We start from the raw sequence: 11,667 nt of genomic DNA, 5'->3' as shown, positions 1-11,667 counted from the left end.
GAGCTTGAGAAGGTGCAGAAAAGAGCAACCAAAATGATTAGGGGACTAGAGCAACTGTCCTATGAGGAGCAGGTAAAACAGGGCTGTTTAGCCTGGAAAGAAGGCAGTTAAGGGGAGACATGATAGAGGTCTATAAAATTATGCATGGTTTGGAGAGAGTGGACAGGGAGAAGCTTTTCTTCCTCTCTCATAATACTAGAATGCGGGGTCATCTGCTGAAGCTGGAGGGTGAGAGATTCAAAATTGATAAAAGGAAATATTTCTTTATACAACGCATAGTTAAATTGTGGAACTCCCTGCCCCAGGATGTGGTGATGGCTGCCAGCTTGGAAGGCTTTAAGAGGGGAGAGGACATGTTCATGGAAGAGAGGAGTATTCATGGCTACTAGTAAAAATGGATACTAGTCATGACGCATACGTATTCTCTCCAGGATCAGAGGAGCATGCCAAATATATTAGGTGCTGTGAAACCCAGGCAGGATGCTGCTGATGCAGTTGCCTTGTTTGTGGGCTTCCTAGAGGCACCTGGTTGGCCACTGTGTGAACAGACTGCTGGACTTGATGGGCCTTGGTCTGATCCAGCAGGGCTTTTCTTATGTTCTTATGTATATCTAATCTCTAAACAGTAATTGAAAAAGATAATTTCCTACTACACTATGTACACATAGCTCTGCTGCCAACAGCCCTTGGCAGACACACAAAACCCACATGAAGCGAGGTGTAAAAGCTGTGCAGGTGGGCACTTCCCAGGACTTCAGCCTGATAAGGGGCCCCACAGTTGGCACTGCCATTTTAGCATGGGGCCTGGCCATGCTAATTGTGAGCTAACCAGGCCCAGCGTCAAGTGCATCCCGGAGTGCCTGATTTGACAGCAGGGTATTCTGGGCAGTTCTCTCCTTTTGTATGACACCCTCCCCATCCATCGTCGGCCTTGCTTTCACTGGCAAAGAGCAGCATGGGGTCATGCATCGGCAGGTGTTCTCCCAGGTACAGCTGCCAACATCCATGCATCCCATCCATGCATCCCACTATCATCCATCAGCATGGTTGTCATGTTACACCCCAAGGACCCCAGGCATTAATACATCCAGTATGAAAGTTATCTTATTAATACCAGATTTTTTAAAATCAATTTTTGTAATTGTTTTTACAGTTTTATCAAGTTGGACAATATGATATACTAACTTCTGGCTGGTCAAATAGACCATATTAATAAACTTGACTTTTCGGTATGAAAGCAATCCCCTTCTGGATGCACACCTTAACGTGGTGAGGGGGTTTGTGTGTGTCAGGGAAGCTGAGAGCAATACCGTAAGGGGTCTAGACTCTATCAAGAGACTAAACTCCTAGCAGAGTCACTCAAGACGGAATGGTCACAGCTGAGACACCAGACAAAGATGCATCCACCTCCTTAAGGGATCAATGACCACATCCGCAGAAGAGAACAGGCAGTTCCAATGGGGATGGGGGCAGAGGAATCCCTGAAGGTTAGCTACTGGGCAGCAGCAGTAGTGGAAGGTGACACTGGCGGAGGATCTTTCATAGACAACGGCAGTGCCACTACGGCTAACCCTGGTTAGTACTGCGCAGAAGGCGGCACTGGTAAACCACTTCTGACCAACCTTTACCTTGAAAACCCTATGATGAGACAATTTGTCAAAGACAGGACATTTTGAAGGACTTTCATTCATAGGGTCGCCATGAGTCGGAAGCGACTTGACGGCACTTAACACACACACACACACACACACACACACGAAAGCAATAGTGAGAGCATCCTGCTCTGTGGGTCTAAGATCAGGAACCCCTAACCCAAGGCAGATCTCAGGTGGGAAAAAGAACAAAAACAACCCCCCTCCACTTTGGCACGGGAGCCCCAAACGCAACAGGGCACCTCATCCATCCCGCTTTGGTAAGGGTGGGCGAGGCAGGGAGCACGTTCCCCGTTGGATGACTTGCGTCAGGCCTGCTGAGATTAATAAATCAGCCATTTCAATTCTCAGTCCATTTCAAATGACGTCCAGCCTGTTTGCCAGCCTGTGATTTATCACTGAAAGGTGCTCTCTTTTATTTTATGCCCAATTTATAAACTTCTTTCCCCCCCCACTCTTCTTCCACCCCCACCCCACCACCCATTTGATATCACATTCGCTCTGTCCACCAGGCAACGAGACAGAAAATTTATGGTCCATGAACTCTGTAAGATGACATCAATGCAAAAATGGATTTCTGTGAGCGTCTTCGGGCAATAAATTCATTGGAGAATCCTTGCGGGGCGGAGACAATGGGCGCTATGAGGTCACGGGTGGGTATATTATATATACACACACATGCAACTGGGGGAAGACAGCAGGAAGAGGCAGAGCAGCTGGGTGAGAATTTTATACTAAGGAGGTCAAGAGGGGCCACCTGAGTTATATGCAATGGAGAAACTGGGATGGAGCTGTTTCTTTCTGGTCAGCCTGTCTGGGCCTCTCTGGGCTCTCCCCGTGGCCAGCTCCAGTGAGATCACCTACTGGATCTCAGGTAAGATCTCCTTTGGTCACCTCTCTTCAGGCAATACAGAGAATTACTTTGCACTGGAGAAACTGCTTTCAAGGAGCTCCCTGATTTTGCTACTGCTAGAAGCACAGCATGTTTCAAAGTTCAGTGACGGAAAAGTTAGTTCATACATCACTTAATGACAGGTCTATAAGAATGTGTGAACTGACTTCCCATTGGAAAGTCCCGTGTTTAGGAGCAACAGGAAAAGTCTTTCTGTGGGGATGACCCATTCACACATGCAAGCAAGCCCTCAAGGAATGAGCTTGTGAACAAGGCTCTGTAGCTGGATCTTGGCACTGAGCATAAAAAGCCAGGTAGTTTAAATGCTTCATGAGCTTCACAGTTGGCAGAGTCTAAGATGAGTAATGTTTGAGTCCATTCATAAAAAGGTTCCTGGTGCCAGCATTTGATGTCTAATCATTAAAGAAGAAAATAAATTCATGCCTGGAAGGGTCCGGCTGAGGTAAGGAAATGTCACTTCTCAGCTTCACAGGATGGCATCTGCTCGCCTTCCTTCAGCTTGAGGATTTTAAGAACAGCGATTGTAGTTTGAAGCTGAGTTCCAAGCTGAAATCAGCAAATGAGGGGAAATTAAATGTGGAAGGAGACGGAATGTTTTGGTCAGCAGCTCTGGCCAGCTAGGAGATCAACATCACCCAGCAGAGTTGGGGTGCACCTGAAGGACAGCAAAGGGTCCTTAGAATCAGAGTTGGAAGGGACCACCAGGGTCATCTAGTCCAACCCAACTACCTCCCCCCCCACACCATGCTCAGAAGATGGCCAAGATGCCCTCCCTCTCATCATCTGCCTAAGGTCATAGAATCAGCATTGCTGACAGATGGCCATCTAACCTCTTCTTACAAACCTCCAGGGAAGGAGAGCTCACCACCTCCCGAGGAAGTCTGTTCCACTGAGGAACCGCTGTTAGAAAATTCTTCCTAATGCCTAGATGGAAAGTCTTTTGATTTAATTTCAACCGGTTGGTTCTGGTCCGACCTTCTGGGGCAACAGAAAACAACCCTTCCTTTAGCCTACTCATTTTTTGTCACCAATGGGGAGGAGGAAGATAAGTAATAGTGTGTCAGGCATCAAAGTGACTTGTGTTGGATTTGGAATATATAGTGTTAGGAGGAGTACATCTGTAACATCAGAAGGCCCCTTTCCCTCGGCACAGCGGCCCCCAAGCAGGAGGGTACCTTCTCTCAAAATGCCTGATCCTAAACCAAAAGGCAGGTGAGCTGACCTCTTTGCTGATCTGAAACTAATGTGGACACACAGCTGAAGTTTGTCCTTTAGATCTTGGAAGGAGGCATTCTGAAGCAAAATCTTAAGTTTGCATGTTGAAAGTGGGGTGCGCCACCCCTCCCCCAGCATTCGCATGTACTCTCATGGGCATCTCTTGATCTTTTGGATTTTTTGTGAACATCAGCACAAAAATATTAGATACTGAGAGACAATGTGATGCATCCATTAGAGTGCCAGAGTGGGATCTAGGAAATGTGGGTTAAAATCCTCACACTGCCACAAAGCTCCAGTGGGTGACCTTGGGATACTCTCTCTCTGTGTGTCTAATCTACCTCACAGAGTAGTTGTGAGGGTAACACAGAAGTAGGGAGGAACTTGTATGCCTCTCTGAGCTTCTTGGGAGGATGGACAGGATAAAAAATATCCTTGATAGACAGGCAGAATGGCAAATACTATTTACTACGGCTTGTAATTTATCAGAAACACAATGTGGTGTTTGATGGACATTTGGTTCAGCAAACCAAGTCTTAAGGAATGCAGAAATAGTGTATATGAATCTGTGTGAAGAGCTCCCCCCCACCCGCTTATCAAATGTGCTGTTTAAATAGAATTATAATGCTTGGGTTGGCTGATTTTACTCATGGGGTGAAGGGTTGGGGATTTCTTACAAGAAACAAAAGTAGAAACGTGGGTTGGCATTTGGAACAGTGTGGACCTCTCTTGGGGAGTCCTTTGTGAGTCTGTGGCAGTCTCTGTCACCTAAGTCCCAATTAACTGGCTACACTGCCATGTGCTAGACATCTCCCACTAGGCATCTGTCATTGAGACAATTTCTCTCTAGGCTGTGCATCTGATGCCTCTCTCTTGCATAACTCTCACCTTACAGCAGCCAATAAAGATGCAGGGTTAAATCTGAAGGCACTGAACGGCAGGAATCAGGGCTCCCTTCGACAGACTCTGCCAAGGTTACTCAGCGCACAGGTGGACAGTCAACCCAGCAAATCTGGTGAGTGGTGCTTTCTGCTCTTGGCTTACCGCATGTGTGTGCAAGGAGCTCTCGCCAGCCCATCAGCACCAACTGTCGGCGTCACAAGTATTGTGTGTGTGTGTGTAAAGTGCCGTCAAGTCGCAGCCGACTTATGGCGACCCCTTTTGGGGGTTTTCAAGGCAAGAGACTAACAGAGGTGGTTTGCCAGTGCCTTCCTCTGCACAGCAACCCTGGGCTTCCTTGGTGGTCTGCCATCCAAATACTAACCAGGGCTGACCCTGCTTAGCTTCTGAGATCTGACGAGATCAGGCTTGCCTGGGCCATCCAGGTCAAGGCGTCACAAGTATTAGTGCAGGTAAAAAAAATGCCTGGGCCCGTGGGAGGAGGGCTGATGTTAAAGGGACAGCCAGGAGAAGCAGGTTTCCCCCACTTTTCCTTTTTGCGTAAATGGATTAGATGCCTGCAACACAACCAGATAAGAGTTTCTTGGCTATACTTATTTTATGCTAGAAAGTATTTTTAAACATGTTCATTTTAAAAGGCGTCCTATTAAACAGAGCTTCCGCCTGAAATTGAAAAGTGTTGAATCAATTTGGCACATCCTTTTCCATTGGCCATTCTATAGATATACGGCTTAAATATATTGACCCCGTCTTTACAAACCTGGTGGGCCTGTCTGATCAAGCTAAAGAACAATATCTACTGAAAGATACTGCTCCAGGCATAACTGAGGAGGTTGCCAAATTCCTTAAGGGAACTGGGAGTAAACTGTTGTACCTAATTTGTGGATATATCTGATGTTTGACATTTTAATTGGCATTTTGTACTGGCCTGATATTATATGCCATTAAAGGTTTTTCATTGATTGATTCTGCCTGAAATGCTGAAGACCCGCTATCGGAGTTGCACATAACTGCACTTCTGGACATTCTGTGGTTGTGTTGAATCCCTGTGTTGGAATTCCAAAGGTACCCGGAGGCTGATGAAGTCTGGGAACCCAACGTACAGCATTTCCAACACATCTTTGTTTTCATTCCAGGTCTAGGACCCAACAGCTTCACCCCAAGGGAAAGTGTCAAAGAGGTAAGAAAGCACAGATCAGCAAATGGAATATAGATTCTTCTCTTTATCCCAGTACAGGACAAAACAGGTCCTGGAAGGGGAAAGGTGAAGGTAGGAGGGGAGACTGAAGGCAAGAAATATTTAGGGACAGTGACAAACACAACCAAAACGAGCAGACGCATTTCCTATTCTGCGTACATTGAACTGCCTTCAGTCTTGGTAGCGGCAACTGCTCAGAAACAAAGCTGAAAAGGACAGAGAGAGGAAATAAAAACTGCCTGGTGGGGTTGGCCACTTGAGACCCTCTTCACTGAGGATAGCACTCTCTGCACCTTGTCTATTACTGGGCTATCATCCGTTCCCAAAGACGAAGGCTCAAACTCTAGACCATCTATAGAACAGAGATTCAAACTTCGGACCATCTAAAAGTCTGGGGCTTTATCAGCTGAGCAATGCAGAAACTCTGCCAGGGCCATCATTAAACCTCTGTGCAATCTAGTAGCTGTTCGATTCCCCCCCCCCCGCAATCACACAGAAGGTATGTTTACCAAAAACACTGCAGAACTGAAAGGTAGTTCAAATAGCTGACAATATATTGCACAGCATGTGGCCATTTTGCATCCCTCTCCAGACTGTATTCAGGGAGCACATCACCCACTTTTCATTCCCTGTCTGAACCTGCCTCTTGTCTGCTTGTTTAGGGTCTCTTTGGAAACCTCCCCAGGAATGCTTTGCTGAATCGCTTACTGGCCAAGGACAGGAAACGGGGCAGCCTCTCCGAATGTTTCTGGAAATACTGCGTGTAACCAGCTGCAAGCAGGCGACTCCACCTTCAGAAAACCCACCCGCCTGGCCGGTTCTTTAATTTATGAAGATGTTATTGAGGATGACTGTAGAATACTGTATATTACAAAATGTCAATAAAAGAAATGTGGTTTTGGCACCCCCCCCAAAAAAACCCTCCCTATTCCTTGGTGTTTGGGAGATGAATAAATCCTGTTTTGCAAAGACTGTGTAAGTGAAGGGTTCTTACCTTGTGTGCAGGCAGGGCAGGCTGAAAACTTTCCAAGCAGGGGATACGCTAATCATTTCTCTACGCACTTCAAAGCATGCATTTTGCTGCTTTCCCCCATGCATCCTTTCAACCACCTGTTTCAGTAAGACCAGCGTCATTTCAATTTTGCCCATGTGGGAAAGCTTGGAACAAAGGGTAAGGGAGAGACTGAGCCGGCGCATTCCAGACCAAACTTTTTTGTTTACTCCAGTCAAACCAATACCAGCATGTTTATTCCCCAGCTCTGTCTTCGCAATAAAGCCAAGGTGCAGGGGCACAAACAAGACTGCCCGTCATCCGACCTCTAATGAATACTGTTACTGGGGCTGAGATATGGGTTAGAAGACATTTCAGTGATGCCTGTCATAAATCTTCATCTAGCTATCTTGGGCACCATCATCCAATCCCATCAATCACATCCAATTTTGATGCTTCTTAAAAGAAAAGCCAGCTCCAACGAACATCCCCCATTCCTAAGACAGGAACACATTTTTGAGGCATGCCACAAATCTTCATGACAATCAATATATGAGCTCAGACACAGCTTGGCAGGAGAAATACAGCAAGAAAAGCATAAGCTTTTTGAATGAAACAATTGGCTCTTTTTGGGGGGTATACAGACTTGACTTTCCATTACCCGGGGGGGGGGGGTTATATGCATTCAATATGAAAACCACCCCTCATCTATTATATGGAAGTTCAGTCTGGATTCTAGACATCAAGGAGTATATTGATCTCTCATTGTGTCAATTTCTGCTGCGTATTACAGGAGCACCGAGATGTATAGCTGAGTTAGCCTAAGATTAGAGTTAGGCCAAGGCTCTATTGAAGCCAAAGCATGGCTGCAAGCCTTTAAAAAAGGTAAAGGTCCCCTGTGAAAGCACCAGGTCATTCCTGACCCATGGGGCGATGTCACATCCTGACGTTTACTAGGCAGACTTTGTTTGCGGGGTGGTTTGCCAGTGCCTTCCCCAGTCATCTTCCCTTTACCCCCAGCAAGCTGGGTACTCATTTTACCCACCTCGGAAGGATGGAAGGCTGAGTCAACCTTGAGCCGGCTACCTGAAACCAATTTCTGTTGGGATCAAACTCAGGTCGCGAACAGAGCTTGGACTGCAGTACTGCAGCTTACCACTCTGCGCCACAGGGCTCTTACAAGCCTTTAAACATTGCCTAAAAAATATATTCGTGATGGTGAAGGACGGCCTTATCTATGAACTAAAACAAGATCACTTCAGCAAGAAAAGCTTAAGCTTTTTGAATGAAACAATTGGCTCTTTTTTGGGGGTATACAGATTTTACTTTCCATTTGTTTCTGTAAACTCCCTGGAGAGGTTGTTTGGGTCAAAGCACACTATGCGTGTTGGGGGTATGATTTCTTGTTGCAGTTCAATGGCTTCTTTTTTCTAGTACGAGTTCCACTGGACTGCTATTCTGGGTCATGAATACTCTTATTACTAGCACCACAATGTCAGCAAATGGCTACTTCATCTATTGCCAAATGCGGACATTTTCTACAAAAGGTGGGGGACAGTAAAACACTATTTATTTGGAGCAGTGGTTCCCACACTTTTCGGGCCACCATCCCCTTGGCCCCACAAACTTAGTCCCAGCGCCCCCTACCCTGTCCTATGAAAAGCATTATTCAAACTAGGGGTTTGCATGACTCACTAAAGATGATAAGACTAAAGTTTCAAAACAGTAACAATTAATTGCACATCTATTCAAAATCAAATTTAAACTTTTTGGCTGAAATTTATTCAACAAAACTGAGAAACTTGATCCAGTGGTACCAGCTCTTCAAAGTGTGGAAAAAAGTTCTGATAGTTTCCACCAAATTTGCCAGCATGGTGCCATGGCTTGATCTGTTGTAAATTAGTAAACACAGTAGAAGGGACCCACCTCTAGCGCCCCCTGTTGCCCCATTGCCTCTTAGTGCCCCCCTCAGTAATCCCACCGCGCCCCCCCCAGGGGCTGGTACTGCCCACTTTGGGAACCACTGATTTCGAGCTTTCTTATCTTTCTCCAAGACCACACTCAAGGTGGTGACTAAATATACACTTAAGGATTAGCATCAACTTTTCAACCAGCAATGCTGCTGTCATAGCGAGCAAACAGGAAGATGCTTGACTCCTGGCCACAGGACATATGTAGACATTGACAGATTTTCTATGCCAAGGTGAGGGGAAACCCAGCATCAAAAGGCCAAGGTCACTGCCAGCGATGGGGGCATACTGCAATGGAGTTATTCTTCGCCACTCTTTTCAGGTGTCTTCAGGATCAGGCGCTGCAACCTTGCAGTCAGCATTCCTGCTATCACAGGTGATGCAGCCCTAAAAAGGAAAAAAAAACCACATCACTAACATTCAAGGACAAGAGCCTCAGAAGAGCCCTGCAGGATCGGACCGCAGATCTGTGTAGGCCACCCTTCTGTTTCCATCGGCATCCTGCCAGATCTTCTCCAAAGATCAGGGTTTCCCTTGCTGGCAAGGGAAGGCACAGCCATTGGAAAGCCGTTTGGCGCACCATTCTCTTCCAAGACAAGAAAACTGCTTGTATACTTATTATATCCACCTCATCCCAAGGCAGGGTAACAATACTTTAAAGCAAACACAACCGTATGGAGTGCCAAAATTACAGCTAATGCCAGCTATGCAAAAGGCTACACTTTAAAAGATTCGGCTTAGATTCTGGAATTTCCAGACTAATAAAAACCAAACAAAAAAACACAGTCCGAGGGAAGCTGTTACAGTGCACTAAAAAGGACTGTACAAAGATCCAGGTTTCCGTACTTGCGTGTTTATTTTGGGTGGGACAGTCCGGGTGTGAATCCAAGGATGCACCTCTGCCAGCTCTTCCTTCTGCCCCTGCGTGAACCGGGGCTGCTGCTTAGTCATGGCAACCAGCTTTTCCAGGTCCCCTTTCAGCACCTCCTCTTCAATCCTGCACGTCACAAGAGCACAGACACCAAGCGCAACTTGAAATTCCAGCCGAACCACTTCCTACAAGACATTTTGCATGAATCCGAGCTAGGATCCCTACCAAGAGCTGGTCAGGTAAAGCATCACAGTACCCTGCTTCTTTCCCGAAATGCAAAATGCCAGGATAATGTTACACGGAAATGTGTATAATTACATTTCAAAGGATTTTTCTTCTTTTTTGGGGTGACAAAACCTAATTGGGATGAGGGCAAAATTTACTGGAGAAGTAAAAAACGGGGGGGGGGGTAATGTAAACCCCTTCTCAGGCCTGTTTCTCAGGTTTCCCTGGCAATAGCACAAAGAAGTTTTTGGGACCTCATCCTCCTCTCAAGGTAAGAGCAGCTCAAGCATTAGGGGAAGTTGCGGGTGGCAGCACATACAAGAAATGACTCCAACCACCAAGACTTGGCAATTCCCTTCACTAGAAAAAGCAGAGCTGCTCCCCTTTCCCATATCCATTCATCTACTACCCAGTAAGCAATCTAGATTAAGTTGAGACTTGGTTTCATGGAGAGACTGTGAGGGAAAGGAAGCCATACACAGCCCCTCTTAAGACTCCAGCAGTCAATTTGCCAAGCCCTTTTTATTAAAGTTCTGAATTTTCCAAATGTGTGCAAAGCAGCGCAGTATCATATTCAACAAGCTTTGGGAAAGTTATGCCAGCGTGCTTCCTAAATAAAACGGAGGATGGAACATCTTTCTGAAAATGTGGCATCTGTTCCTCAATCATAAGCCTTTGATCAGTTTCCATAAAAGCTGCCAAAAGCCCTCCTTTAAAGCCAATTTCAACACCAAACACCAAGCAACAATTCTTCTCTCTTCGGTCCCCACATCAGCTGTAAGTGAGCCTCCTCTGCGCATTACCAACCATGCTACTTTCTTAAAGCAATCAGACCCTCTGGATGTGCCAAGTTCTGGGAACCAGCAACACTAAAAAGACATTTCTCCTCACCACTTTATTACTTGGTAAGACATCAGGACTGGCTCAGGCAAACAACTCTTATCCACACCAACCTGGCTGGCTGACAAGATTCTCCTTGTCTGGCTTCCTCTCGGTTCTTCTTCCCTCTTCTGGAAACTTCAGAGGAATCGTTGCTGGCAAAATATCTGCTGCTGTTTCCACTGCCTGCTAAAAACATCCACAGGGGTAAGATGGATTAAAAAAAAGAGAGAGAGATAGGTTAGAGTCTCGGAGGACCTTAGAGACCAACAAGGTTGTCAGGTTATAAGCTTTCGGGAATCAAAGCCCCCTTTGTCAGAGTTTTAACTCCAGAAAGCTTATCAAATCTTGACGGTCTCAAAGGGCTTCTAGATTCTAATATAGACCAACATGGCTACCCTCCCGAAACTTAAAAAAAGTTTCCGCAGAAGCCAGAACAGAAGCAGGGAGAACAGTCACAAGCCTCTGTCGGTCAGTCCCTCTGGCCTGCTCCTTCCAAGAAAACCAAAACACAAACATCTCTCTTCCCAAGGGCTACTGAGACCCGGCTATATACTCCCCAAAAAGGCCAATCAAACAATACAGAAGGGTCTTGGGAGCAGATTTCTGGAGCTTGCTTCCTATTGGCCCTCTAATAAGGTATTGATACAAGGTCCTTTCCAAAGCGAACATCAGTGTGATTCTTGCATCCAAACAAAGCTCTGTCCATCGAATGGATGGATCTGTAGGCTGTCCCTGCCATGGGGCATAAGGTGGAATGGAGAGATGGGGAAAAAAAGACCAAAAGACCACTAGGATTTCATGGCAAACAGTACACAGCTCAAGGGGGCTACTATGTCAACAGGAGCCAACT

General features: G+C 46.1%; 1 protein-coding gene across 1 annotated transcript; it reads left to right on the top strand.

Moving 5' to 3' along the window:
- Window positions 1-2,359: 2,359 nt before the first annotated feature.
- On the top strand, window positions 2,360-6,645 carry LOC130491348 (urotensin-2-like). Its single transcript, XM_056865065.1, has 4 exons — window positions 2,360-2,526; window positions 4,676-4,795; window positions 5,817-5,860; window positions 6,541-6,645. Exons 1-4 carry the CDS (start codon window positions 2,424-2,426, stop codon window positions 6,643-6,645), a joined length of 372 nt encoding a protein of 123 aa, XP_056721043.1. The 5' UTR covers window positions 2,360-2,423.
- Window positions 6,646-11,667: the final 5,022 nt, after the last annotated feature.

The sequence above is a fragment of the Euleptes europaea genome, chromosome 19, assembly GCF_029931775.1.
Source record: "Euleptes europaea isolate rEulEur1 chromosome 19, rEulEur1.hap1, whole genome shotgun sequence".
In the NCBI taxonomy this organism is placed as follows: Eukaryota; Metazoa; Chordata; class Lepidosauria; order Squamata; family Sphaerodactylidae; genus Euleptes; species Euleptes europaea.
The sequence above is the reverse complement of the archived record's forward strand: the minus strand, read 5'-3'. Positions and strand labels throughout refer to the sequence as shown.

Bases quoted from the DNA above. Each gene is read 5' to 3' on its own strand.
- LOC130491348 (XM_056865065.1), top strand. From the start codon at position 2,424: ATGGAGAAACTGGGATGGAGCTGTTTCTTTCTGGTCAGCCTGTCTGGG. The intron at 2,527-4,675 runs GTAAGATCTCCT...CTCACCTTACAG, and splicing joins GATCACCTACTGGATCTCAG to CAGCCAATAAAGATGCAGGG. The intron at 4,796-5,816 runs GTGAGTGGTGCT...TTTTCATTCCAG, and splicing joins CAGTCAACCCAGCAAATCTG to GTCTAGGACCCAACAGCTTC.